The sequence below is a fragment of the Leishmania donovani genome, chromosome 18, assembly GCF_000227135.1.
Source record: "Leishmania donovani BPK282A1 complete genome, chromosome 18".
Lineage (NCBI taxonomy): Eukaryota > Euglenozoa > Kinetoplastea > Trypanosomatida > Trypanosomatidae > Leishmania > Leishmania donovani.
Genome location: NC_018245.1, coordinates 18,699 through 46,651, shown reverse-complemented (window position 1 = coordinate 46,651; position 27,953 = coordinate 18,699). Strand labels below are relative to the sequence as shown.

Genomic DNA, 27,953 nt, shown 5'->3' with positions numbered 1-27,953 from the left:
TGACTGTAGCGGTAAGGGGAGCACGTGTGTGCTCCTCTCCCAGGCGGGCTGTGCCATGTGTTGCCTAATGCGGGATGATGGAACTGGCGGCGGCGGCGGTGGGGGTCTGGGCGGGCACTTCTCATGCGACTATTTATCTTACCTTTCTTTGGCGTTCGTTCTGCCTCAGCGCGCGCCTGCCGCGGCGCTCAGAGTGTGCGTGTCGGCGCACACGCCTGTAGCTGTGTATGTGCATGATGTGAGGGAGAGGGACTCAGCGCATCTGCGCAGTGGGTACCTGCGGGCGTTGATGAAGCGCCCAACTAGGGGAAGGACACAGACCTTTACCACATCAGAGGGATGCACAGAGGCGGGATTGTGCTGGGCGCACAGTCGACGCGGGTGAGGTGGGGTGCTCGGGGAGGAGTCGGTTCCAACGAGGCACGAAGGCAGATGTGTGCATAGGGAAGACGGAGACTCCATCGCGGTGACTGCTTTGGATCGTAGAGCTGCCGCTCTCTCCGTTTCTCTTGCGCAACCGCTCTTCCTAATCTGTTCCAGCGATGCTCGATGGGTTGCCATGCGTACACTCGCTATTCTCTAGGCGTGTGAGCGCACCGTGCACTCTACTCACCGATCGGTGCCGCTTTCTCGTTCTTGAGCTCGTACCCTTCCTGGTTGCGTTCCGCGTGCTCTCCAGACATAGCATCTTTTATCTTCCTATTGTTTCTCTTGCTGGTGGTGTGTTGTGTCGTGTGGCCATAGATGATCTGATCGTCATAACGGCGTGTGGAGGCGAGCTATCATTCCCTCGTCCCCGCTGTGCTTGCTTCCTTTTACTCTCTCTCGTCTTTGCTAATGTGTAATGCGCGTCTTGTGCAATGTTCTCTCTTTTTGTTTTGTTGTTGTGCAAATGCTAAAGGGCGAAGGACGATCCGGGTCCTTCTCCGCACAACCAACACAGGCCAACAACGGTCAAAGTCCCCCCCTTCCCACACACACCCACACAGACACAGACACAGACACAGAAGCAAACACACATACACACAACCCCAAAAAGAAGCATGCGCGGAACCGAAAACAAAGTCATCGGAGCCCCTTTACCCTGCGTGCACCCTCCGGACATTTTGCAATTGCTGTTTCCTCCCTGTGTATATGCGCGCTCCGTACTCCTTGGGCTTGCACCCCAGGGGCGTCTGAAAGACACGGAAGGATGGCCGATGGAGACATCTGTGGCGAGTGAGTCTCACTCGAGCGGCCTTCTGCGTATGCGTGTTCCCTTCCTCCGCATTGTGAATTGCTTTCCTCTCTCCGCTCACCCCCTTCTTTCCCTCTCTCTGGCGCTGATCGGCAACGAGCGGGCACGTTCATGGCATTTAGTGGCCGATCGCTATACTTCTTTTCTTATGTGACGCACATTTTTCACTTTTACTTTTCGCCTCGTTTTTTTTTTTTGCCGTCTCACTTCCTCCCCAACGCGTTATCTCTCTCCTTCACCACTTCGCAGTATCAATCGACTTGTTGTGCAGCCTTGTTCCTGAGTGTGTGCGCGGTGGATGCGAGTCCTCGGGCGCAGCCACATTCAGCAGCCATAGTCGCGAATAGCCGTAGCGCCCACCAACACGTACGTGGCACACGAATACAAGCACATGCATGAGCACGCACGTAGGCACCTCTAACGCGCTCTGCACCTCGGGTTTCTTTTGTTTTTCTTTGTTTCTCGTACAGCCCATACAAAGGCCTCTGTACTCCTTTCGCGGGTCTTTGTGAAAAGGTCGGTGAGTGCTGCGCGTGTCACGGCCCTTATCCACAACACCCATTTTCTTAAATCGTCAGCATCTCCTCTTCCCTCTTCTTCACGTTCTTCTCACGTGCGCCGCCTGCTTCGTCACTGCAGCACCACTGCAGGGCGCGCCAAAAGAGAAGCGTTTTTGGTACAAAAACGTGCAGGGAGCTCCCATATTACCGTTAAGTGGCGTTTGGTGTATCGTTCCTCTTCCCCTGCCTTCTTATTGTTCGCTCTTTTTTTTTCGGTAATTTCTTTTTGGTCTGCGGGCCCGCCTTCTGGTCGTTTTTTCCCGCGTGCTGTGCCTAGCCGTGTGGCTCTGTTCAGGCAGCGGGAGTGAGAGGCAATAGAGCAGAAAAAGGACAGAGCAAGCGCCTTCTTTCTGTGGGGATCTCTGTGTTTGTGCGGTTTTTCGTGCACTTCTTTTTGGCATCGTTGCGCGACGGCATGCGAGGCGTAAGTTCGGGTTCTCCAGTTATGTTTTGTTTTTCTCCATTCGCTTATCTCTTTTTCTCTACACGCGTGCCGCCTCCTTCCAGATCCGAGGATTAGCGGCGTGTGACGGGCGAAGGGCGGGAAAGACACGCAAGCACACACCAGCCTCTCCCACATTTTTCAAGATGAATGCAAGGCACTCTCGTGCCTCGGCCGTGCGGTCGATTCGGCTCTGCATCCTGTTCGCCGCGTACGGCGTTTTTCTCGCCGCGACGCTCGGTGCAAACGGAAACTCCTTCATCAAAGACCCCTCACAGATGACGGAGAAGAAACTGGCGAACGAGAACCGAAAGCAGACGAAGCGCGTCTACACCTTGCTGGATCACTCGCTACGAATTTGCATGTACGCCTTTCTGTCTGCGGTCTTTGCCGGACTGACCCTTGGTGTCATGTGCGCCAACACCTTTACCCTCGAGATCATCGCCGAAAGTGGGCCGACACCGGATCGCAAGTACGCCGCGACCTTGCTACCACTGCGCAAACAAGGGCACAAGACGCTCTCGACCCTCATCATATCCAACATGCTGTGCAACGTCCTCATCGTGCAGGAGTTCAACGATGTCTTCAATGTGGTGGAGGCCATCCGTACTCGGGGCACGAGAACGCACGTGGTGGACAACAAAGGCTCCGGTATTTGGAAGTTCATCGGAAGCACATTAGTCATTGTACTGTTTGCCGAGATTCTGCCCATGTCGATCTGCCGCTCCAAGTATTCCCTTCGTGTCGCCGCGGCGGGCTCCGTTTTCGTGAACGTGGCCATGATCCTCACGTACCCGCTGTCAGCCACGCTAGGCTGGTTCCTTGATGTCGTGGTGGGCAGCGAGGAGACAGGACAGTTGTACGACAAGAAGGAACTGCGGAAGCTGATGGTAATGCACTACGAACGCGAAGGTGACGATGGCGCGCACATGGCCAAGTCCGAGCTGAAGCTGCTGCTTGCCGCCATGGATTTCCATGAGCGCAAAGTGCGCGATATCATGACGCCGATCGAGAAGGCGACGTGCGTCCGCGGCACGGACCTCATCACGCCGGACTTTTTGGAGATGCTGTGGAAGTCGGGCCGCTCGCGAGTGCCGGTCGAGTCGGCGCCTGGCGTGTTCGAAAGCGTCCTCGTTGTCAAGGACTTGATGACGGTGAACACGCCCTTGGAGTTTTCGCCGCTGACGGTGGCGCAGGTGGTCAAAGCGAAGGACCGCCTGTTCGCGATGGTGTGCGCCGCCACGTCGCTGCCGTCGATGCTCAAGTTCTTTCTGGAAGCAAAGACGCATATGGCGGTCGTCTTCGAGGAGGACGCGAACATCATCGGCGCCGCGATTCCGGCGATCATGACCGACTTTGATTCGTGGCGGATGGAATCCTCAGGGGCACGCGGCTTTGCAGCGACGCACCCGAAAATTGTCGGCATTGTCACGATGGAGGACGTTGTGGAGGAGTTGCTGGCGTCCGAGATCTACGACGAGTACGACAGCTATGACCCGGTGGAGCGCGAGCCGCGGTACGCCGCCGTCGATATCCCCGGCAACGACCGCTACCCCAACACCCTACACTTACCGAGCGAGCCCGAAACGCCGCCGCGCGTCAACTTCTACTCGTACTTCACCCACCCCACCGAGAGTATTCCGCTAACGGACTCCCAGGTCTGGGCCGTCGCGTACTACCTCAACCGCACGGTTCCTTGCTTCTACAGCTGGCAGCCGCCGTACATCAAGCTGCTACTGGACGAGTGCAAAGATCTGCAGCTGTGCGCCATGGCCCTCAGCCAGCAGAACGGCACACCGGATATGCTTTTGAGCACGCCACCTGACCAGATGCATGACAGCAACAGCACGACGAGCTCCCAGACGGGCGGTGTGCAGGGGACGCTGTCATCTTCGCAGTTCTTCTTCAAGGGCGGTCACGCCCAGTTCCTCAACGCAGTGAGCGACCAATCGCACATTTTGTACTCACGCGGCATCCGCTCCGACCGCCTACTCCTCGTACTGGGCGGTTGCGTGGAGCTGCTCGTCGGCTGCGAGGCGTTCCGCGCGAAGCTGCAGAGCTTCAACTACATCGGCGAAGAGGCCCTCACGACGCCGTTCTTTGTGCCGGACTACAGCGCTGCTGTGATCACGGCGGCGCGTGTATACAGCATCCCAAAGGTGCTTTTCGAGAAGTACCAATACTACCAGTTCGCTAGTCGTCAGCGCAGCAGCAACGTGCGCATCCTCAGCCCTGGCGTGCCGACCTTGCTGCGCCACTCCGCATCTCGTCAAGGTATGAGCACGATGGCCAGCAGCGAGCGTGACAGCCTCCTGGGTCACCGTACGGATAGCGCGCAAGCGCTACAGAGACAGTACGGCACCACGAGCAAGAAGATGCTATAGCGCGGAGTGCATCCGATAGGAGAAAGAGGGAGGGACTGGCCCAGTGCAGACGGCCAGTGCTGAGGCAAGCGAGAGGGAGAAGCCTGTGCGTTTCTGTTGTGGTCTTGGGAAGCACGGCTTTGTATTGAGATATACCTTGCTATGCGGTGCACAAGTTTAGGGCTGGGTGATTGCAGAACGTCTCGTCTCTCCGCGGGTCATATGTGCTCCTCCTCCTCATCGCTCGCGCGGGGTGGGCCGACTGTCGTTTGCAGGAGAGAAGCTCAGGCGTCAGTGTGGGCAGAGTAGCCCAATTCTGCGTAGAAGACAATATAAGTAGCGGGGGGGGGGCAGGATGAAATCAGTCAACCTGTGAGCTGCCAAGCCGCAAAGTGAGAAGGGGTGAGGGGGAGGTAATGAAATGCCGCCAGCAACTCCCCCAAAGGCAAGACAACCCACTTGGAGAGAAATACCGAAAGAAAAAAAAAGCAGTATCGGTCGGGGCGCACGGGCAAGATACTTCCCCAACAGCCGAACCGCTTCTCGGGAGCGTGGGAGCGGCAGAGGCGATAGCCGCGTGAGATACTCGCTGCGCTCCAACAAGCACGGCCTCTCGGCCTCTTGGCGCTTCCCGCTTTGTTTCGTTTCATTGCCGAGAAGCAACCAGAGGTGACGGTTATCCGCGCTGTTTGTCGTTGGAAGACTCGCGCCCCGTCTCTCGCTCTTGCTCTCTCCCTGTGACGTACGTCCGTGTGTTTCTTTCTTCTTCACGTTGCCCCGGCTTCTCGGCTGCGCTAACCATATAAGTCGATGGACATGCTCATTGGATCACAAGCATGTCCACAGATTGACGCATACAACACTAGTTCATCTGCCTCTGCTCTAATAGAGCCATGCCGCGGCACCGGATCAACCAACACTGTTTGGCTTCGGTCAGCCCACTGCAATTCTACTGCGCACAGCGCACGCGGGGTGCACGATTGCTCTCGGCATCGCCGCAACGTAGCGAAGGCGTAAAAGGAATGTTTCGCTAAAAGGTAGGCGCATCCTCATATTTGTCGAATTGCCCACACGGTGTTTAGTGAGCTGGTACAGCCGCGGTCATGACCGCACGTCTCTTCGGCACAGCGCTAGCCCGGGCCCTCTCCGCCGACGCTAGGAGTCCTCCAGCCGTCTCCGAGGGCCGGCTGCATGCTGCGTGGCTTCCCCGCAGAGTGGGTGCCAAACCCTGATGCCACGCACTGAGGTGGCCGGCAGCATCGATGAAATGGGGAGGAGAAGAAGGGAAGCAAGAAACAAAGACACGCCTTGTGGTGAATCTGTCGTGTACCACAGGGCGCTTCTCTGTGTTCACGCCCACACCTGTTCCGAATGTGTACCGCTCCATACGTGATAGGTAAAGCCCTCGCGCGCTCTCTCACCTACTCTGCGTACCAAGAGCTGTTCAACGTTGCCATGGGCAAGGGCAGCACGCAACAAGTGCCCCGACGGCAACTGGCAGCCCTCCTCACCTCTCCTCGTCCTATGTCACATCTGCCGCCTCTCTGATATTTTGTCCTTCGCTTTTGTGCGCGTCTGCTGCAAAAGAGGCCCGCCTCCACTCGACCCTCTCACCGATCTGTTTGCTTTCTTTGTGATTTTACTCACGCGTTCGCGTACTTGTGTTCACGCCCACACGTGGTCGACGATTCCGCGGCTCCCTCTTCGCTGTTTCTCAGTGCATGTCGCACGCCCCGTACAGGCTGAGCGTTTCGTCTTTTGCTCAACTACTTTTTGTTGTGTCCGCCGCTCGCTCTTCGAGTGTCGCTCGTACACCCGTTATCGTGTGGTTTCCGCTGATGCTGTTGCAGCGGGTGTGGGTGCATGTGCGTACCTGACAAGACCGGAAAGGTACCTTCTATACATTCTTGCTTGGTTGTCTTCCGTCTTGGGCCTCTTGCGTGCACCTCTCCGTCTCGCGCTGTGACCTAATTCAACTCATTCTCAACGCTCTCCTTTCTTTTTGTGCCGCTCGGCTTGCTCTCACCGACTCCGTCGCGCCACACCAGGCATGCCAATGCAGCCGCCGTTTGCTACGGCGGCGAAAAGCAGTTCTCCATGGCTGCTTGCACTCGCCTTATGGCTGCTTGACCATGTTGCGATAGAGGCGACCGCGAGTGAGAACGAAGCTAGCGGCTACGCGGCATGGCCGAAATGGGTCCTCATCTTGTTTTGCCTCACCACGGTTCTGCTCTCCGCCATGTACTGCGGTCTCACGATTGGGCTGCTTGGGATGGAGACCATCTATCTGGAAATCATAGCTGGTGCGGGGCAGGAGCCTGACCGCACCTACGCGCGCAAGATTCTGCCGGTACGCATGCTGGGCCACCAGCTCTTGGCGACGTTGCTCGTGGGCAACATGCTGACTCTGGTGCTGACCTCTCAGCTCGTCGCTGCGATTGTGGGTGGCAGTGAGCTCGTGAACTTCATCTTGGGTACACTTGTGGTGCTCATCTTTGGTGAGATCATCCCCATGAGCTTCTGCAACAAGCAAAACAACGCACTGTGGGCTGGCGCAAAGAGTCTGCAAGCGCTCAAGGTCTCGTTGTTTGTGCTGTGGCCCATCTCGAAGCCGCTGGGGATGATGCTGGACTGGATGGTGGGACACGAGGCAGGGCAGATATACGACCGCCAGGAGCTGAAGAAGCTCATCCGCATGCACTGCGAGAAGTTCTCGGACAAGTCGGGCATCGACATGGACCAGGTGCGCATGATGCTGAGCGTGATGGACATGAACGAGGTCACAGCAGATGCGGCCATGACACCGATAGGGAAGGCCGTCATGCTAGAGGCGAGCACCCCGCTCGACACAGCGCTCGAGCGTCGCTTGTGGGAGTACGGTATCTCGCGCGTGCCGGTGTACGAACGGTCACGCGACAATGTGGTTGGTGTGCTCTACGTGAAGGACCTTATCGACAATTCCTATCTCGGCCACAACAGCGACATGACAGTGCGTGATTTTGTGTTGCAACACCCGCGCGACATGTTAGTGGTGAAGGCAGACACCCTTCTGCAGGAGATGCTGTACATCTTCGAGCACCATCACACGCAGCTTCTCTTTGTGGAGTCGGCGGACGCCGCTACCGCGGACCAGCGGCGTGGCTCGCCAAATAGTTCGCCGCAGCGCGCGAAGGAGAAGCGGCGAGGTCGTGACGGAATAACGGCCTCCAACAGCAAAGGCGCTTCACCTTACGGTGCATACCACATGCACCATGGCAGCAAGCATGCCGCACCTGCACAGCGCACGCCGAAGACCATTCACCCTATGGCGCTCCTTTCGAACGCGATGGAGCCGAGCTCTTTTATTGGCCTTGTGACACTTGAGGACGTTATCGAGGAGCTCATCGCGTCGGAGATTTACGATGAGGACGAGTACTTGGGTGACAAGAAGTTGCTGTCGGACGCGGAGACCTTCGACGAGTCGACGATTGAGCCGCCTCCGGCGCGGCCGCCGCGGGTGAACTTCTACTCGTACGGCGTGCCATCAAAGTCGGAGGATCAAGGTCTTTCTGAGGATCAGCTTTGGGCGCTCGCCTACTACCTCACCCGGGCCTACGTGTACTTTGCAACGTGGAATGTTGCTCATGTCAAGTTTCTGCTGCAGCAGATCGGCGACTTGGTGGTGGAAGTCAACGACCAGATCAGTGACGGTGAGAAGAGCAAGAGCACGCCTCTCTGGGGAATCGCAGCTGCGTTGCCGGACCTCTACACGGCCGATCCAGCGCGAGTGCTTTACAGAGCCGGGCAGCCGAGCAGCACTTTCACGCTGGTGCTGAGTGGCGGCGTCGAGGTGATGATCGGTCGCGAAAAGATACGAACGGAGTTGCGTTCCTTCTCCGACCTTGGCGCGGATGTTCTCTTGTCAGGCGCCCCTTTTCTGCCAGACTACACGGCCGTGGTGTCACGCACCAGCCGTCTCATCCGCATTACACATGCTGATGTGGTGATGGTCGAGAAGAAGCTCAACGAGCACCGGGCACGACAGCTTCAGAAGCCGCTAAGTCTGACGCCCACCTCAGGGGCTGGGGCAGCGGCGGCGGTGGCAGCTCCTCCAGCATGCGCGCCACACAGGAAAGCGAAGGAACGCATGCGAGGCGAAGCCAAGCGCGTGACGATCGAGTAGACACTCGACTGTGTTCTAGAGTTCAGCTGCGGATGGTAAGCAAGAGTTCGGCGGCGGGCAGAGGAGGGGAGGGGCTACATAGACTAGCCTTCCACTATTGGGATGTTGAACCATGCACTATCATGAGGTCCCTGCGTTCTTGAATGTCGGGACCGGCTGCATTCCGCTTGCTTCTCCGCGCTTTATATCCGCATCTGTGCCTGTGTTTTGCGCGCATTGGTGTGCAACGTTGCTCTCCGTTACATCTCATTTCCGTGTTATTATCAAAGGCTGCCGTCGACATTGTGCACTCTTCATTCTCTGTTTCTCCTATGAAGCTACTCCATTGATTCTGGGGGGGGGAGGCAGGCTACGGTGGTGTTGGTCTGAGCGAGGGCGTGCTCGCGGTGAGACTGTCTGCTGTGGCTGATCTGAGCTCATCTATATATATATATATATTCTTGTTTTCGCTGTGGCTCCCCACGTGTGCATGTGTGTGTTCTCGGTCTCATTTCGGTTGAGGCGGTTTTCGAGCCAGCATGGTGCTGGCGCTCTCTGCTTCAATGATACTCTGTGTTGATCACGCTCTGCCCCTTCGCCCACACTCACGCAAACAAGCAGAACAGATGGCATGACCGCTCCTTGTCACACCCGCGTGTTTCCCAGGCATGCGTTGTGTGCGACGGGACACCGGCAGCACTAGAATCGGCGGCAAGACTGCTGCTTTTTTTTTTGAATTCGGTGGGTATAACGTGATGATGGAGGGCGCAGGGGTGCTCCCGGTGCCCTCTCGCCTCCCTCCCTCTTGGCTGTCTGCGTCGACTCTTGGTGCATCTTTGCGGCCCTCTATCCCCATCGATCCACTCTTGCAAGGCCACCACCGTCAGCACATCACGTCACCCTCTCCCCTCCCCCCGAAAAAGACTCTCCTTATAATATCGATAGAGCATTCTACCGCCTGCCTTCCCCTCCGCCGTGCTTGCACGTTGCATTCATGGACACGGAGGAGGGCGAGTTCATCATCTGCGGCAACGGCGGCTCGTCCGAGGATGCGGCTTTCGACGCCGTTGTCGGCGTCATCGAAGATTTTATGATTTCCTTTGACCCCGAGCAGGTATGGCAGTCGGTGCCACCCCTGCACACCGTCTCGGATGATCATGATCAGCACACTGTGTACACATCCTTCTTAGAGAAAGTAGATCAGGAACTTGACGCGCACGTGCTCGCTGCGTGTCCAGAGTATAAATCAATTGAAGAAGTCGTTACGCTGCTGCAGAAACGTCACGAGGACATCACGGAGGAGGTATGGGCTTTTGTGAGTGAAGGATGCTTCGACTACGAGGCGTTTATGGAGCAATGGAAAGAAAAGCGGCCGTAGACATCCTCGGGTCGCATCTCATTTCTGGCTGATTGCACTTTGAGCGTAGCGTGCACCCCTACCCTTGTTCAAGTAGCACCGCAACAGACCTAGCGGCGATGCGCGCCAATGACAGAGAGAGACGCAACATCTGTTTCTCCGAGTACCACGAAAAGAAGGAAAGAAAGCGTCCGCCAACGGTTCACTACTGCACGGAGTCGAGGGCGCCTGTGAAGTGTGTGTTTCGGCCTGTCCGCACTTCGTCATCTGTCACTGTGCGCTACCACTGTTCGGAGAGCCGCGTGAGCAGCGTCTCGCCGTCGCCGGCGTTGCCTCCAGGACCGGGAGTGGCACGAGAACTGTGTGCTGGCAGAACCCCTTTTTCTCTCTCGCTGCTTCTCGGACTCCGTTGCCGTTTCTGCCGTCTATCTTTCTGTTTCTCTCGCACGTGTTTTGGGCTGCCCGTCTTTAATGGATATTCCCCGCCTCTTCGTCGTTTTGTGCGTCCTTGCTACACTGTTTGTGTGTGCGCATGCTTGGATGCGCAAGCCTCGTAGCCCCGAGCACGATCGTGCTACGTGATCAGATGGATAGGTGGCACCATCACCATCGCTGTCGTGTGGTATTTGATGCTGTGCGTGAGCCGCTCTATCATATACGTGCATATATATATATATATATACGTATTGAGAGTTTGTCCTGAACATTCAGAGGCGGGACGGCGGCAACGGACCGCAGTAATGCGGTGCACGACAGGGGGCCAAGGCCGGTTTGCCTTCTTGCTGCCGTCGTTTTGCGTGCTCCGCTTCCTCTTTTAGCGGACACGCCGCATTTCTCTCCCCGCACCTCTATGCGATATCTGTGAAGAGCGAGAGAGGGAGAGAGGGTCACACTCGGCACAGCCGTCCACTACCACACACCTGCTTCTCCTTTTTTCCTATTTCTCCCACACCTTTGCTATCCCTTCGACTCTCTCTCTTCATTGGGAATGCCACCATTACAAACACAGCGACACACCATCACAACCCTTGCCATGACTTGTCTCTCTTACTGACTATTCCGCTTTACTTCTGCCGCCACTGTTTTGTTCTGCTCATCGCGCCTTGGCCATCCGCCATTCCTGAGACGGAGGCGCCAACGACCGTATATATATATATATGTACGTGTGGGCGAAGTGTACGTGTACGTGTATACGTACGAAGCACACCCCTTCTGTTCCTTTCCCTGCTTTCTTTTCTTCGTTCTCGGGGAGGTAGGCCTTCGGTCGCTCTTTGATGCTCACGGACACCTGCATCTCACCACCGAGCTGAGGCGGAACATCTCCCGTGAGCCGTCAGCGGGAACCTGCATCGCCACATGTGCGCATCGGTGTATACGCACTGAGCTGCAAAGAGGCAACTCGCCTGTTCGCCCTCCCTCTTTACATTTCGAGCCTTGCTCGTTCTGCCTGCCGGATCAGACACTCTTTTTTGCGTCCGGTGCAGCCGCTGCCACTCCTCGGCGTGGCGAAGGAATCCACAGGGCAAAATGGAGACGAAAGCGGCTCAGCGTACCGCCTACAGCTTCTTCGAGAGCTACAGGTACCTATGGAGTCCGCAACGTCCGCAGAGAACAACGGAGGAGATGGAGCGACTGTGCGGCAGCATTGATGCTCCTGCCGCAAAGGTGCTAAGCACCATATCCTTTGAGGACCGCGTTGCTATCCGGTCTCTCTTCTATGTTGTTGTTGACGACACGAACCTGCGCAACCTTCTCGACGGTCTTCTTCTGCCGCCGCCATACGCCTTCTCTGATCTTCATCAGAAGCGATGGACGCAGGAGGACGTTCGGGCTTTGTGCGTGGTGCTGAATCCCTCGCTGGACTGGGTCGTCGTGAATCTGCCCTTCAACCTTGCACTGAGGCTCGGCTCCTATGACGCACGACTTCGGGCAGCAGCGCGGCGGCTCTCCTGGATTTTGTCAATCCCATTCTCCCTGGTAGAGCGCGAGGAGAACTCGCTCGCGCAGTTGCACATGATAGCAAGCCGCGACGCCGCTGCCGAGCAGGTCGATGTGACACGGCAGGAGGGGGTATTGAAGAGCAAAGAGGAACGAAAACGAAGTCTGACGCGTGCCGCGACTATCGGCGGCTTTTCCGTCCTCGGTGGCGCGGCCCTTCTCGTGACGGGCGGGCTGGCCGCACCAGTTGTGGGGCCTGCGTACGCCGCACTCGTGACTGCCACGGCAACGACTCTGGGCGTGATCGGGGCGGTGGGTGGTGCTGTGCTCGGCACCGGGGCCTTGGCAACCGTCTTTGCGACCATCGTCGGCGCCGCTACCCACGCCGCCGCTCTCGCCTCCGTTGTTACACCGGCGTTGACCGCTGCCAACGTGACTGCCATCTTCGGTGTGACAGGCGCCTCGCTAGGCGGCTACAAAGCGTTTCGGCGCACGACGGACTCCGATATCTTCATGCTACGCTCCGTGGGCGAGGTCGAGGCGTTTGAAACGGCGGTGGCGACGACAGCGGAGGAAGAGGAGGCTGATCTGAATAAGGAGGTGGTTCACCGCCTTGCGTGCTCGCACCAGACGGTGGAGAAAGGCAGCGGTACTCCTGGCACGTCCTGGGACCTCTCCGTGGTACTCGAGGACGACTCGAAGCCTGGCGTCGTCGTCCCGTTGCACACGAGGATGATCGCCATGTCGCACGTCGGAAATCTGTCTCCGCTCCACAAGCGTCGCCGCCGCGTCGTCTTTGCTGTGGAGAACAACCTTGACGGCTGCCAGCTGCGCCTCAAAGCTATCAAGCTGATTTCCGGCGTGTGGGCAATGGCGCCGCCGGCGGTCATTGCGCCGGGACGCGCGGGTGTGCTCGCATGCATGAATCGGTTTGCGCATCCCACCGGCGCCGGCTTCATCATCTGCTACGTGGCCACGCCTTCTCCTGGCACCGCCATATCGACGTCGCTACGGATCTGGGTGCGTGCGGAGCGCGACTTCTTCGGCGCCTGGGTACTTTCCGCGGCGTGCGAGAAGGCCGATCTGGAGTTCGACCCGACGGTGGCCGAGAACTGGATGGAGGGGCACCTGGCCAGCTCCGACTTTACGCGGCGGCAGTGGGGAGTGGCGCTTGAGATGCATGTGGAGCCGTACACGTACCTGAAGCTGTACCCAGCGAGCGACGGAGAGGCGCCGCAGGCGCGCAAGGTGACGTTTCCGAAGGAGGAGTTGCCTCAGCGGCAGCTGGAGTACGGGCAGGAGGTGAAACAGCGGCGGAAGCTGGGCGTTTCGCTCGTGAATCGCTCCTCGCACGACGTCTTTACGCGCGACATGGGTGTGGTAAACGGCGAGCAGTGGCCCGAGACGCCTTCGCCGATTGGCGTGTACCCTGCTGAGGCGTCGCTGACGTACTTCACCAATAGCGAGTGGAGCCTTGCAGGGGCGGAGGGGTACTACATTGTGGAGGTGGTGAACCGAAGCAGCAAGCCCGTCACGCCGCGCTTCTACGTTCGAGCGCAGTTCGCGGTCAGCTCTCTCAACAACGTAAATGTGGCCTTTGCCTCCGCCTACAACCTTTCGGAGCTGACGTGCCAGTCCTTGACTCCCGCCGCGCCGAGCAGGGCACAGTTTTCGGTGGATCTGCCGCCGGGGCTTTTCTTCTCTCTCACTTGCGTCGTCGACATGGCGCACTATGCGGTACAGCTTGTGTTCCAGGACTTTGTAGAGCGGCTCGGTAGTGCAGGCGCGCTGGCCACGGAGAAGATGACGCTCGCCATCGGGGTGAGTGGCTACTCGGCTATCTTCGACCCACGTCGACCGGTGCGAGATCAGCAGGTGGGTCTGTGGCAGTCGGTGCTGCGCCGCAGCGAGCTGCTCGGGTCAACAGAGTCGTACGTGCTGCAATGGGAGGACGATTTCCTCATGAAGTTTGGGGAGACGATCCATGTGAACCTCGAAATTGCTGACACGTTGATGATGAAGGCTGTGGGCACCGCGACCGAGAAAATGCTCATGCAAGGCACCATCTTTACGGGTTTCCATGCCTTGTCGTCTCTTGTGGGCGCCTTTAAGCTGCCACTCTTTGCTGTGTGGGCAACTGGCGTGATCGACAACACCTTTGCGACGCTGTCGAACCGTTCTGCCTACACCGGCAAGGACTTGGCAGTCGCGTTGCTTGACAAGCAGCGCGGCAACCGCCCGGTGACGTTGGTCGGCTTCAGCTTCGGTTCTCTCGTGATTGTAGAGTGCCTGCGAGAGCTGGAGAGGGTGGGGGCCTACGGTGTAGTGGAAAACGTCTACCTGCTGGGCTGTACGTGCAGCTCCGACCCTGGGCTGTGGCATTGCCTGCGCCGAGTCGTCGCGGGACGCCTCGTCAATGTCTACACACGCGAGGACTGGACGCTGTGGATGATGTACCGGCTGAATAAGACAGACCTGAAACCGATGGCCGGCATCAACCCCGTCAACGTACCCGGCGTCGAGAACGTGGATGTGACGCCTCTAGTTGCAGCGCACGGGGACTTCGCGGTGAAGCTGCTGCCGGTGCTGAGTGCCATTCCGCCCGAACCCACGGCGACAACATGGAGCCCGCGACAGCACCACGGGTCGCCGGGCGTGACGGTGCCCGTGACGAAGTGCCGCGAGACTGTGGCGGCGGTTTGCAAGTCACTGCACTCGTACATGACAGCCACAACCTACGTCGCCATGGGGGTGAAAAACTGTGTTGTCTCTGACATTCCGCACTATCAGCCGCAGGTGGAGCTGCTCACGGTGCAGGTCTACGGCTGCTTCTTCGACTTTATGCCACCGCCGCTGACGGACACCGGAATGGCCTCCGTGGCGGGTTTACTAGGGGACACCGAAAAGCCGATGGGTGTCTTCGTTGCGTACCGGATGCGACTACCCCCGTCGTCGCCGCGAGACCTGCTGGTCGCACTGTACCTCTGCAGTAGCGCCAAGGGGAATTTGAAGGTGTGCGCGCAGCCGAACCTGGTGGAGCGGTGGTCTTGCGATACAGAGACGCAGGAGCAGGCGTACCAGCGGCTCTGCGCCATCACATCGGAGACGTGCCAAACACTCGACGATGTCGAGCGAATGTGCTGTACCCACGGCGCCGAGTGGGAGCTGAGCGGCCGCGCAGCACACACAGAGTCGATTCTGGTGCCCGTTCCGAACACGTTCGACGATGCCCACGAAACAGCGATCGTTCGTCTCGTACTGGAGCGGCTGGACAACGCCGGCGTTACGGCGACGTGGCTCGCGCTGCTGACCAGAGCAAGCACCCAGCTGCAGCAAGAGACATTCGATGAAGCACAGTTCAAGACTGCCATGTCCGCCATCGGCACTCGCCACCCGCACCACCAGGGCGGCGGCAACGGGATGCCGTTGCCGGTGGTGGCAGAGACGTGTAGCACGGACAACCTGCAACAGCGACTGCACTCCCTCGCGTCGCAGCTGCAGGATCCTGCCAAGTACCCATCCAACACGGCACCATTTGTCCTCGTCAACTGCGGAATGTCGCCGCTTTACTTTTCGGAGGCCTTCCATAACTCCACCAAAGTCGTCGCTGTGCCGGAAGTGCCGTCCTGCATATGGATGCTGCCGCAGTGGCTGCGGTTCCCGCCGCCGGAGATTCCGCCCAGATCGTTCGCTGTTGCGATGCTGACGGTGCACGACGCTGAGCCTGGAACGCACCCGGCGGCGCCGCCGGTGCGGTACGAGACAAACAACGGCCAATGCGCCTTTGACGTAGAGTTTTCTGACAAGATATTCACCAACGGCGGCGCCCAAGGAGACGCCTACCTGACAGCTGCTGTGCATTGTAAGCCCGTGGAAGGAAGACCTTACCTTGGGGAGGTCACTCTTTCCAGCACGACAATCCAAACAACGTCGTTTCTCATCATCATGATGGTGCCTCGCACTGCCACAGAGGCCGCCGTGGACGTAGAGGACGCTCAAGACACAGTCGAATCTCGCCTGCGCGCGCACGGCTGGTATGTCATGTAGACAGCTGTACGGGGCATTTTCTTTATTGCCAAACGTGGCACACCGCGCTGTGGTGCTGCTTGAATGGTGAGCTTCTCACTGTGGAGGTGTGACTGCGAGACTGCATGACGGAGAAACGGAAGCAAACAGTGTACGTGTGCGTGTGCGCGCCTGTCTTCCAGTTGGCAGCCAACGAGGCGATCAACTGCTTTGTGGGAGGGCCCGCGTTTGGGAGAAGTGCCGGAGGATGCGTGTCTTCCTGCAGCCTTTTCATGTGCTGCACAGAACTCGAGCGGGGGGGGGGGCAGGCTCTGCTGCCGACTCGTCTCGTTGCGTGTCACTGGAGGGGCGCGTCTTTGTTACACCCTCCCTTTCTTTCTCTCTCTCTCTGTCATGGTCTCCTAGGGCAGCTCCTGGTGTCTCACTGCGCTTCCACCCCCCCCCCCACATACCCCCAATGAACGTTTTCTTTTTATAGGCAGCGATTTCTCCGGTGCCGTGGCTGCGTTCGTGTACGCATCATGAGCCTCCTTGTGTGCAGCGAGGAGTGCAGCCTCGCCGAGTTTTCGCAAAAACACCAGCTGAGCCCGCATACCCTGTGGCTCCCCCTGAGGGCGGCCCTTCCGTCACGTGCAGGTGTCAAGTCCACTGTCGCGGTTGATCCTCGCACGCCCATCGCGCTGCTGGAGACCGCCACGGACACCATCCTCCTCGATAAACGCGCCATCTGCGTCAAGCTGCAAGTCGCCAACGCTGTCAGATGTGAGGAGACGACGGTCGTGGTTGACCCTGCAGCGGTACCCGCAGGCTGCGAGGTGTTTGTGCGCTGGAGTAGACCAGGTGGTAAAAAGCTGCGGGCCAACACGCTAGTGCTTCACTACGACGTGCAGAATGCGACCGACACCTTGGCTCGCAGCTCCGTTAGCAGGCTGAAGCGGAGTCGTGTGGACGACAACGACAGCAGCGTCGGCGCGTCCTCGCTGGCAGGATCGCTTCAGGGAAAGCAGAGCAGACTCTCTCTGGTTCAACAGAGCACGGAAGACCTCCAGCGCCGTCTCAGCGCCGCAGTCGGCGCGCTAGGTGGCCAGCTCAGTCCCCGTTCTACGCAGATTCTGCAGTCTACACTGGCCAGCATGCGCCATCGCCAGACCCAGCCGCCGCTGCATTTTGTGATGCCGTCCGACGCGACAGTGCTGGAAGCGGCGGGTGTCACGTGGGCCAGGTCGAACCGGCGCATCTTATCCCGCGTTTTCCGCTCCGCCACCTCAGAAGAGAGGTCGGAGGCGTCCAAGTACAGCGACGGCTCGCGCCAGCTGCGGTTCTACTTTATTGAAGACGTGCTACTGCGCCGAACACGCGAGTGGACGGCGGCGGCGGCGGCGGCGGCGGCGGCGGCTCGGCGCCACATCGACGAAGATGGTACAACAGGAAGGGGTACGCCACCGGAGGAGGAGGAGGAGCTCTTGCTCAAGGATGAAGTTCTGGCGGACATGAACACCTTCGCTGAGCGCGGCTTCCGCATCGTCTTCCTCGAGCACTACCCTGTACTGCACCACGGCAGTCGCTACACGGTGGAGCAGACGTTGGCGCCGGTGGTGCGGCTGTGTCGCAAGGGGTGCCCGAACCTCACTGTTACGGTCGTTCTTTCCGCCATGTCTTGTGTAACTGCGGCGCAAAAGCAAGGGCTGGAGCTGTCCCTGGTGCTTCCGCAGGCCGGTCTGCTGACTTTCTTCATTTCGGAGCTGAACACGTCGTTTTTACCAGACCCTAAGACGGCAGCCGTGGTCGGGAGCAGCGATCGGGGCTCCGAATTTCTTAACAAGCTGCACGTCGAGTTTGCACGCAACGCGTCACTGACCTACGTGGACGAGAAGGAGCTGCGACGCCAGCGGTAGTAGTGTACCTGTCTTGTGCTAGGAAACGAAGAGGGACATCCTCTCTCCGGTGATGGGCGCGCGCTATGTGAACACCTGCGCGCGCCGTTGCAGGCGGTTGCAAGGACCTGCTGGCCAAGAAGTACCGGCTGCTCTTCCTTATCGGCACAACGTGCCGTAATACGTGCGCACACCGACACAGAGAATAGATGAAACGAGCAGTAACACAGTGCACCTCTTCAGCCGTTGAGCCTAGCGTGCACCTCTCTCACTGCGTCTGCTGTGTTGATCATCTCAGCTTTTCCCCCTCCCTCCCGTCCGTTCTGCGGCTACGGTGTCCCTGGGCATGTGCTGCTCGCATGCGTCTCGCTCTCTCACACAATGTTCTTCTTTGGCCGTTTCTGCTCTTCATCTTTTTGCTTGATACCTTCCTCACTCTCCCCATGCCATTGGTTGTGACGGACACGCGCTGTACATCGACAGGGGCACTCTTTCTTACCTTGGTATTCTCTCTGGGCCAACTCCCCCTCCTCCTCCAGTGTGAGAGTGGGCCCTCTGTGAAATAGTCTTTTCTGTCTTCTTCTTTTATGCTCGTTTCTTCTCTTCTTGCGTTCCGATCTGCGTTGTTGACGCACCCCCGCCGCCCTTCTCGGCCCAACACTGGACGGTTGGCATCGTGGGCCCGTTGGCTGTGGCGCGTTTGCTGCACGATACGCTTGCACAGCAGGCGCTATTTTATCTGTACACTTCTCCTTAAGTCCTCTCTCTCTTTCGACCCTCGTCCGTGGCTTGGCACCGCCGCCAGGGATGCGACGTTCTCATATGGCCCCGATTGTTTTTGCACTACTCCTGCTGGTGACCACCGTCGCCTCGGCGGTGACCGTGGTAACGACAGAGGGCGGTCTGGCATTGGAGGCGATCGGCTACCCAAACGATGTGGTGCGACTGACTGCGAAGCCGGGGGACAAGTGGACATATCAGCCCGATGGCATCATCCTGCCAGACGCTGTGGCATTACAGGCTACCAAAGGAGCTAGCGACGCGCAGTGGAGCATCCCACACGGGAAGTGCATGCTGACGATTAGCATGGCGCCTCCGCATGTGCGCTTCGAGTTCTCGTGCCACGGGAGCTCACTCGTAGAGGTGACCGCATTCGCCGACGCGATGGCGGCGCCGGAGGTCAACTTCACATTCCCTGCTGCACAGACGATGTACGGCCTGGCCGAACACGCAGCGGACCTGCCGCTGCGAGGGGGGAACGTGTACGAAATGTACAACACGGACACCTTCCAGTATTCGGTAAACAGTACCGAGGCGCTCTACGGCGTCATCCCCTTTATCATGGCGTACGCGCCGAAGTCCACGTGCGGCGTTCTCTTTCTCAACCCGTCTGAGACCAATGTGGGCGTCAGCGCCGACAGTGCGGCACCGTCGTGTCAATGGAAGCCCGAGGTCGGCGCGATCGACATCTTTTTCCTGCCGGGCCCCACTCCGACAAAGGTGCAGCAGCAGCACGCGGCTCTCACTGGAGCGACGGTGATGCCACCCTACTTCAGTCTGGGACTGCACCAGTGCCGCTGGAACTACTTGAACACGAAGGACTGCCTCTCCGTGGACGAGGGCTTCGATACTCATAATATGCCGTACGACGTGCTGTGGCTTGACATCGAGCACACCGACAAGAAAAAGTACTTCACGTGGGACCCCTACACCTTCCCTGACCCCAAGGCACTGACGGACGCCCTGGCGTCCAAGGGTCGAAAGTTGGTCACTGTCAGGGACCCGCACGTGAAGCGCGACGAGGGGTATTACGTGCACAATGAGGCTCAGAAGGGTGGCTACTACGTCAAAGATGCCTCTGGGGAGGACTACGTGGGCAAATGCTGGCCGGGGAGCAGCTCGTGGCCGGACTTCTTCAACACACGCACGCGCGTCTGGTACTCGCAGTTCTTCCACGATGACCGCTACCCGGGCGGCAGCCGCGACATCCACACCTGGGTGGACATGAACGAGCCGTCAGTGTTCGGTGGCGAGAGGGGCACCATGCCCAAGACGGCGGTGCACAGCCTGGACAATGGCCATACCGTCGAGCATCGTTTTGTGCACAACGCGTACAGCTTCTACTCGGTCCAGGCTGTCCACAAAGGAATGCTCGAAGCCGGCGGCCCCAACACGGCGCCCGAGCGTCCTTTCATCCTTACGCGAAGCTTCTTTTCTGGGTCGCAGCGGTATGCGGCGATGTGGACGGGCGACAACATGGCCCGCTGGGACCACCTGGAGAACAGCATTCCAGAGCTGCTCTCCTTGTCCATCTCAAACTACCCTTTCTGCGGCTGCGACATTGGTGGCTTCTTCTTCGACCCCGAGGAGGAGCTGTTTGTGCGGTGGATGCAGGCCGGTGTCTTTGTGCCGTTTTACCGCGCCCACTCCCACCTCGATACGAAGCGTCGCGAGCCGTGGACGTTCTCGGCTGAGGCCCAGTCTCTTGTTCGAAGCGCCTTGGCGCTGCGGTACGCCATGCTGCCGTACCTCTACACTACTTTCTACCACGCGCATACCGAGGGCAACACCATCATGCGCCCTCTCTTCTACGAATTCCCTAGGCAGTCGGAGTTGCGCGAGGTGCAGAACACTTACCTCTTCGGCCCCTCCATTCTAGTGCGGCCAGTAGTGAAGCCGAGCGTGACGGAGGTGACGGTGCCGCTGCCCAAGGAAGCGCTGTGGTACAACTACTTCTCGGGCGAGCTGGCAGTCGGACAGCACACAATGCCAGTGGACAAAGATACGATACCGATGTTCCTGCGTGGTGGCCACATTGTCCCAATGAAGTTGCGGCTTCGGCGCAGCAGCTTTGCAGCCCGCCTGGACCCTTTCACGCTCTTCGTGGCCCTCAACGCGCAGGGAAACAGCTACGGGGACCTGTACATTGACGATGGTACCACCTACGATTACAAAAAGGGCGCCTTTGTGCACCGCGCATTCTCCTACTCGAATCAGGTGCTCCAGAACAGCGCCTACCCGAACTCCCCGGGGACCTCAGGGCTTTACAACGCCGTCAACGCCGTCGAGCGTGTTGTGATCTACGGCTACGTTGGCAAGGTCAGCAAGGCGGTCTTGAACACCCGCGTGGACGAGACGGAGGTGGCGACGCCGCTCGAGTTCGAGCAGCTGGGACAGACCGTGGTTGTCCGCAAGCCCAGCGTCCTCGTGGCGGCCGACTGGATCATCTCGTTTGAGAATGAATAGGCGCCCCAGCGCTTCGATACGCAGCCAATGTCGATAGCCTGGTGCGGCTGCTGGTGGTGTTGTGCACGAGGGTGCCTAGGCGCCGAATGAGGGAGTCGATAACAGACCTATAGACTGCTCCTCTATCGCCATGGGTACTAGAAGGAGTGGAAGCATGCACGCTCACCTCCCCACCCTGTTCTCTTACCCATGACTGTGCACCTTACCTTCTCTGCCCTGTATTCTTTTGAGCGATGCGTATCGATGTTCCGCCTCTCCTTTTGCGCCACGACCGTGCTAGTTACGCGCACATGCTGTTCGAGGAGAACGGCAATGCGCGATTCCTGAGAAGGGGGGGGGCGTCAGAGCTGCAATGCGAGGCGTAGAGCAGCCATGAAGCACACATTGTGCGCGACAAGAGAGAAATCTTTCTGGGGATATGAGGCTACACAAGGGAAGACGATAATTTGGCTGTTCGCAGCGCTCTGTCGCGGGCAGGTGGGAGACGTGAGGAGCGAAAGCCATCACACTCTTCTTTGTGCGACCCGGAACAGGTGGCAAGGCGCACTGCATGCTCGTTGTGCAGCTCTTTTTGTGGTCATGTGTTTCATCCAATAGTGTCGTGTCAGGCGCGGGAGCACACGCTGTAGGGGGCCGAGAGGTGCCTAAGAAGATTAGTTGAACCTGTGAACATAAACGACAACTAAAAAGAGAACGATGCCTAAGCGTGTTGTGGGGCCCAGGCCGGCGGTAGACGCATCTGGTGTAACGTTTCACAGACGCTTTTAGAGGATACGGTGCTCATTTCAGTTTTCTCCGTTCAAAAACGAATGCGGACCCTCCCCCCTCCTCTTCCTCCTCCTCCCCCCCCACGCGTAGCTTCTTGCGCTCAAAATGTACAAGCAGCCGTGCTCCTCAGCTCTGCTTCTATTTTCCGACCCCTTCCTTCCTTTCCTTCCGCTCGTTTTCGGCACTGATACTTTTTTTGTTGGTGTTGCTCAGCCGCGTGCGTGCACTTTTTTTTTTCGCTGGCTGCTGTGCTCGCACGCAAAGCACCGAGGTCATAGCAGTATAGGAGCATCTTTTTTTATTCTCGGGCTTCTTGTTTTTTTTTCCCCTCCCCGTTTCCCGCTGCCCGAGCATTACCGGCGTCGCGGCGAAAGCAACAGACACTCGCAGCCTTGCCGACAAGTGAGCGAAGGCCGCGATAAGTAGTACGCACACACAAAACACAGTAGAGAGGGGTGAAGAAACGGTAGCGTGTAGCACGCTGTCTTACACCTTTCTTGCCTGACTCTCCTTCCCCGACCCATTCTGCTTAGTTGCTGTTTCTCAGCCCCTCAAAAAAGGCAGTAACACAGCAACCCTTCAAATTAACGTGTGCTATTAGGCATGCAGCGGTTTTCAGTCAGGTCGGCGTGTGCCGTCGCCACCGTAGGCGCTGTGCGCACCTTCTGGGACCCGTTCGGTCACCAGCCCGAGTCCATGTTCCTCGACCGCAAGGACTTGTGCCAAATGTACCCGACCCAGAAGCCGAAGACTACGGGCGGTGGCTTCGGCTACGAGCGCGGCCCATATTGGGCTACGATGCTTTTGCCAAACCCTGCTGTGCGCCTGCCGCACGAGCGGCGTCGCCTCAACCCGAAGCCAGCGAAGCGCGTCACCGTCTTTGGCGCCAGCGGCTACCTCGGAGCTGAGATTGTGCGGGAGCTGTGCGAGCACCCAGACATCGAAAAGGTACGCGCCACCACGCGCTACCCCACGCTCATCCCGCAAGGATCCGACCTTGACGGCCTCCTGCGCAATCACCCAGACAAGCTAGAGCTGCACGAGTGCGACGTGACAGACCGGATTCAAGTCAACGTCGCCGCAAACGGGAGCGACACTCTTATTTTCGCTGTCGACTACCACGCCGAATACGCCAACAATAGCCATCATGACGTGTTCCTGATCGGCGCTACAAACGTCAGCTGGACTGCGCGCAGCGTACGAGCAGAGCGTGTCATTTTCTGCAACGGCCTCGACGCCACTTTTGCATCAGAGTCGAACTACGTCGACTTCCGCGCCCGCGGAGAAGATGCCGTCGGTGCCAACCACCCGGACGCCACCATTATTCGCTTCGGCCCACTATACGGCAAGAACTACCGCTACCGCGGTCTGGGCCGCTACATCTACCCAGCATGCTTCCCGAACACGCAGGTGCAGCCCACGTGGGTCGTTGACGCCGCGCGTGCCGTCGTGCGGTGCTCCATGTCCCACCGTGCCGTGCGCTACAAGTTCGACCTTGGTGGCCCGCAGACGCTGAGCCACGTGGAGGCGTTCCGGGAGATTGCTCGCCACTTCGAGAAGCGCCTTGTAGTGCCGTGCTACCGCGGTTTCGGTCGCTTCTTTGGCAAGCTTGCCGCCTGGACGGTGCCCAACCCGTGGTTCGACGACAACTACGTCCTCACCTTCGAGCTGGATCAGGTGAACCGCCGTAGCACTCTTTTCGATCGGCTGGCGAGCTGGGAGCGTATCGCGTACACGCCACACACCATCCGCGAGGCTGCCGAGGTTGAACGTGGCATCCGAAAGCTCGCCCCCTTGCATGAGCTGGACATCGCCTTCAAGGAGCTGGAGGCGGCGGACAAGGCTGCCTTTCGGCAGGAGGAGGAGGCGGCGAAGAAGTTCGGCATCTATCGCGCGAAGGCAGAGCCGGGCTTCGGCCGCACCGATGGCCTCGAGGCCCTTGCTCAGGAGATCTACCCCGGTCAGCAGTTCCGCATCAAGCCGCTGGAGGGCGCCAAGTACCCATCGAACGTCACGCAGCCCGGTCCCACAGCGATTCAGTAGACGTAGCGCCTTGGTTTCACTTTTTTTATATTTCTTTCTCAACTGTATGGAGCGGATGCAGGGAGAGGGATGGGAAGAGGCTTATGCCCGTGCTTACTTGCGTCTCGCCAGTCTACTGAAGGGGTGCACAACCCTATGCTCGCGACTGAGACAAAGCTGGGTTTCTTCCGCTTTCTCCCGTCTCTGAGCTGCTGGTGCGTGTCTTTCACCCTCCACCTCTCGTCCCCCTCTTCATGCTCCTCTGCTCCCGACCTGGTATTGTGGCCGATGCGTGCTTTTCCAGATCACGAGTGCCGTGTGTCTCTTGTTCTTCGGTGGGGGGCGTGCGTGTGCCTTTCTGCTTGCCGTGTCGGCTGCCGGTAACTCTGATTGTTGGTGTGTGAGGTATGCGTCTGTGCCACCCCCTATCTTCGATTTTCTCTTCCGCCGTTAGCAGCACTAATGGCGTGTAGCACCCTCTTTTCCTGTATGTTCTTCCCTCATCCGATATCGCTTCCACATCTCCCGCACCGCCCCCCTCCCCACCCGCCTCTGTGTAGGGGTTATTTACTATGCTTGGCTCGTGTATACATGGGCGTGCAGCGCCCCAATCAAATCACGAAACGAAACGCGATGGAGGCAACTGATCTTCAGCTCAACGTGGAGATATCGTAGCCGATATTTTCGTGCTCCCGCGGAGGTGACTCCACCAGATCTCCGTTTTTGTGTTGTCCGACCCGCGGCTTTTCTCTCTCTCTCTCTGCACGCTGCCTTCCAGCGTGCTCCGCTCGCCTCTCCTTTTTCCCCGCCACCTCTGTTTTGTGTAGACATCATCTCAGAGGTTGAGCGGGGGCCCTCGCCCGCCCCCTTGCCATGGCAATCCATCATGTTCTGAGCCGCTTTCTATGCCACGGTCTCGCTCACTCCCCACCTCCCATGTCGGTGACCGTTCCTGTTTCGCGCAGACGTCGTCGTCCTTTCGCCTTCGCCGCGACTCCCCCCTTTGCACCACCGTTTCTCTTCCACTTTGCCTTTTTGTTTGGCCCTTCCCCGTCTCCGGTGCGGGGTGTGGAAAGAAGGACTCTCTGCGGGTGAAAGCCGTGCGCACTTGAAGCTTCTTTCGGACGTGGCACTAGTCCTTCCAAAGCCGCGAGAAGAGAGAAACGATGCCTCCTTTATTAACGGAGGTGAAGCCGGCGGCTCACCGCCCTCAGTTCCGCGTCTGCTATCTGTGCGGTCAGCAGTTCGGTAGCGCCTCCATTGGCATTCATGTCCCCCAGTGCTACCAGAAGAAGCTCAGTCAGTGGGAAGTGACTGACCCGGCTGTCCGAGGCCCAAAGCCCAAGCACCCCGACACGGTTAAGTGGAAAGGCGGCAACGGTGCCTCGGTTGAGGCCATCAATAAAGAACAATATCAAGAGTTCAACTCCCAGCTAGTTGCGTGTCCGCACTGCGCCCGCACATTTCTGCCAGACCGGCTGCCCGTGCACCTGCGCGGCTGCAAAGGTGATGGCAAGGTTGGCGTCCCACCCTCCAAAATGAAGGCGGACGGGGGTGGGGGTAGCACACCAGGAGGCGGCAAACCCAAGAGCGAGCCGCGGCGCGCGGCCGGACGCCGGTCGCTCTCCCCCGGCCCCCCGCTTCTCCCGACGTGTTACTTGTGCGGGCAGCAGTTCGGCACCGCCTCCATCGGGATCCACGTGCCGCAGTGCTACGAAAAGAAGCTGGCACAGTGGCAGAACGCCGACCCACGCTCGCGTGGCCACCCTCCAAAGCACCCCGACACGGTGAATTGGCGCGGCCGCCCCGGCGCCTCACCGCGCGAGCAGGCCGAGGAGCAGTTCCAGGAGTTCATGAACAACCTAGAGGAGTGCCCCAACTGCAGTCGCAGATTCTTGCCAGATCGGCTAGTGGTGCACTTGCGCTCATGCCGCCCCGACAATCCACCCAAGCCAACCTCTCCACGCAAGGCAAAGGCGGCTGGGGGCGCCAGATGTCCAACGTCCACAACGGCGACGACACCAGCGGAGACTGCCGCCCCAAAGGCCAGCGTCGGTGATCAGACACCGCGCAGTGAGAAGCAGCAGCAGAAGCAAGACCCGCCGACCTCCTCCGCCGGCGAGGACTGGATTCACCCGAAGCGCAACCGGCTCACTCGCCACTCCACCCTCCCCGCTGAGAGCCGCGTGTGTCCGCAGTGCGATGCAGTGGAGTACGACGCCGATGCGAAGTTCTGTCGCGATTGCGGTCACAGCTTCGTGTCCAAGCAGCTCTCCAGCCCGTGCCAGCACTGTGGGGAGCGCATCCCGCATGGCTCGCGGTTTTGCGGAACGTGCGGGCAGCCCGTTCAAGGCGCGTCGGCGCATGAGCGTACCCCAGGCGGGCCGAACAAGCACGCGTCAACGGTGCGCAGCGTCGTGTGCCCGGCGTGCGAGGCGATCAGCGACGCCGACGGCAACTTTTGCGACAACTGCGGCGCCGCGCTTGGCGATGCCGATCTCACCCCAGCCCCTGCAGCAGCAGGAGCAGCTGCTACGCCTCCTTCCTTCCGTGCGGGAGGTTCTACTGAGCACAAGGCGGTGCTTTATTGCGCCAAGTGCAACGAAACTGTGGAGGACACAACGGCTGTTTTTTGCGAGGACTGCGGAGGGCGACTAGAGGCACTGAAGGTGCCCACCACAAAAGACGGTGGTCCGCCTCGTCGTGCTGACGGCACACTACCGCCATCCCATGTTGCACGCCTGAAGGCCGCGATGACAAGCAGGCCACAGCAGCCCTCTGCGAGCGAACCAGCCAAAACCACCACAGCGCCGGTGGCCAGCTCTGCCGCTCCGGCACGACCCGCGACGCGCAGCGCCTGCCCCCCTACCGAAGAACACACTGATGATGAGTCCCGCGCATACGCTGAAGATGACCTGGAGCGGGTGCCGTGCAGTCACTGTGGTCGCCGGTTTGCCTCCGAGTCTCTGGCAAAGCATGAGCGCATCTGCGGCTCGCAGAAGAAGCGGCGCGTCTTCAATGCAACAAAGCAGCGGCTGCCAGAGGGGGCCATTGCCGCAGCGAAGCCCTCTGCCGGGTCGCAGCCGACTGCCCCGAAGCGCGATTGGAAGGCGGAGAGTGAATTGTTTCGCCGCGCGCTGCGCGAGGCTCGGCAGGTGGATCAAGTCTTGAAAGCAGGCGGAACCGCCAAGGACTTGCCACCACCAACGTACTCGACGAATCCCGATTACGTGCCCTGTCCCCATTGCCAGCGCCGCTTTGCGCCCGACGTCGCGGCGCGTCATATTCCGCGATGTGCGAACACAGTGAACCGCCCAAAGCCACCCCCACGCCGTCGTTGAGAGGCCCCCTCCCTCCTCCCCCCCCCCCACACACACACACACAGGCATTTCACCAGGCGCACTTCTGTGCAGCTCTCTTCTTTGCGCTCTCGAGGGTATGCCCTCTTTTTCACCCATGTAGACTACAGTGTTTCTCCATTGATCATGCTTGTACAGTTTACTGTTTCCTTTTGTTTCATGGCTTCACTAATAAGCATGCGTGTGCGTCTCTTTTTTGTTCTCCGTTTGCTCTTCTTGGCGGCAGCCGTGCCACAACAGAAGAACACCGACGCTCGGCTCACAAGACGACAGTTGACCATCGCCACCCCGTTTCCGCAGAGGCACCTGTCCGTACTTCGGCTTCCGGCAGCGGCAAGATGACGTGCTGCCAACGACACAGCTAGCACTGCGGCAGCCACGCACCCGACCGCGGTTGCGATGAGGGCGTTCTGCCTGGTGTGTGGTGCGCGGTATGCTACGCAAGAGTCGCGGATCGCTCAGCGTGGGTGTCGCAACCCACGTCGTTCCTCACACCATGGCTCTGCACGCAGTGTTGTGACTACGCACATCTCTCGCGCGCTGCGCGGGCTTCCCGGGCTTCCCGGGTTGTGTGTCTAGGGCTGCCCCCCGCCCCCACCCCCACCCCCTGTACGCCCTCA

General features: G+C 59.0%; 8 protein-coding genes across 8 annotated transcripts; all 8 read left to right on the top strand.

The window, feature by feature from the left end:
• Window positions 1-2,385: 2,385 nt before the first annotated feature.
• LDBPK_180140 (hypothetical protein, conserved) lies at window positions 2,386-4,623 on the top strand (the record flags this gene model as incomplete). Its single annotated transcript, XM_003859980.1, has 1 exon — window positions 2,386-4,623. One exon carries the CDS (start codon window positions 2,386-2,388, stop codon window positions 4,621-4,623), a length of 2,238 nt encoding a protein of 745 aa, XP_003860028.1.
• A 2,029-nt stretch (window positions 4,624-6,652) lies between these two features.
• Window positions 6,653-8,764, top strand: LDBPK_180130 (hypothetical protein, conserved; the record flags this gene model as incomplete). The annotated part of the gene is made up of 1 exon (XM_003859979.1): window positions 6,653-8,764. The coding sequence occupies one exon, from the start codon at window positions 6,653-6,655 to the stop codon at window positions 8,762-8,764; it is 2,112 nt and encodes a 703-aa protein (XP_003860027.1).
• A 973-nt stretch (window positions 8,765-9,737) lies between these two features.
• On the top strand, window positions 9,738-10,121 carry LDBPK_180120 (hypothetical protein, conserved; the record flags this gene model as incomplete). Its single annotated transcript, XM_003859978.1, has 1 exon — window positions 9,738-10,121. The coding sequence occupies one exon, from the start codon at window positions 9,738-9,740 to the stop codon at window positions 10,119-10,121; it is 384 nt and encodes a 127-aa protein (XP_003860026.1).
• Window positions 10,122-11,627: 1,506 nt separating this feature from the next.
• Window positions 11,628-16,085, top strand: LDBPK_180110 (hypothetical protein, conserved; the record flags this gene model as incomplete). The annotated part of the gene is made up of 1 exon (XM_003859977.1): window positions 11,628-16,085. One exon carries the CDS (start codon window positions 11,628-11,630, stop codon window positions 16,083-16,085), a length of 4,458 nt encoding a protein of 1,485 aa, XP_003860025.1.
• A 500-nt stretch (window positions 16,086-16,585) lies between these two features.
• On the top strand, window positions 16,586-17,959 carry LDBPK_180100 (hypothetical protein, conserved; the record flags this gene model as incomplete). Its single annotated transcript, XM_003859976.1, has 1 exon — window positions 16,586-17,959. The coding sequence occupies one exon, from the start codon at window positions 16,586-16,588 to the stop codon at window positions 17,957-17,959; it is 1,374 nt and encodes a 457-aa protein (XP_003860024.1).
• Window positions 17,960-18,745: 786 nt separating this feature from the next.
• On the top strand, window positions 18,746-21,184 carry LDBPK_180090 (alpha glucosidase II subunit, putative; the record flags this gene model as incomplete). The annotated part of the gene is made up of 1 exon (XM_003859975.1): window positions 18,746-21,184. The coding sequence occupies one exon, from the start codon at window positions 18,746-18,748 to the stop codon at window positions 21,182-21,184; it is 2,439 nt and encodes an 812-aa protein (XP_003860023.1).
• Window positions 21,185-22,555: 1,371 nt separating this feature from the next.
• LDBPK_180080 (hypothetical protein, conserved) lies at window positions 22,556-23,995 on the top strand (the record flags this gene model as incomplete). The annotated part of the gene is made up of 1 exon (XM_003859974.1): window positions 22,556-23,995. The coding sequence occupies one exon, from the start codon at window positions 22,556-22,558 to the stop codon at window positions 23,993-23,995; it is 1,440 nt and encodes a 479-aa protein (XP_003860022.1).
• Window positions 23,996-25,140: 1,145 nt separating this feature from the next.
• LDBPK_180070 (hypothetical protein, conserved) lies at window positions 25,141-27,315 on the top strand (the record flags this gene model as incomplete). The annotated part of the gene is made up of 1 exon (XM_003859973.1): window positions 25,141-27,315. The coding sequence occupies one exon, from the start codon at window positions 25,141-25,143 to the stop codon at window positions 27,313-27,315; it is 2,175 nt and encodes a 724-aa protein (XP_003860021.1).
• Window positions 27,316-27,953: the final 638 nt, after the last annotated feature.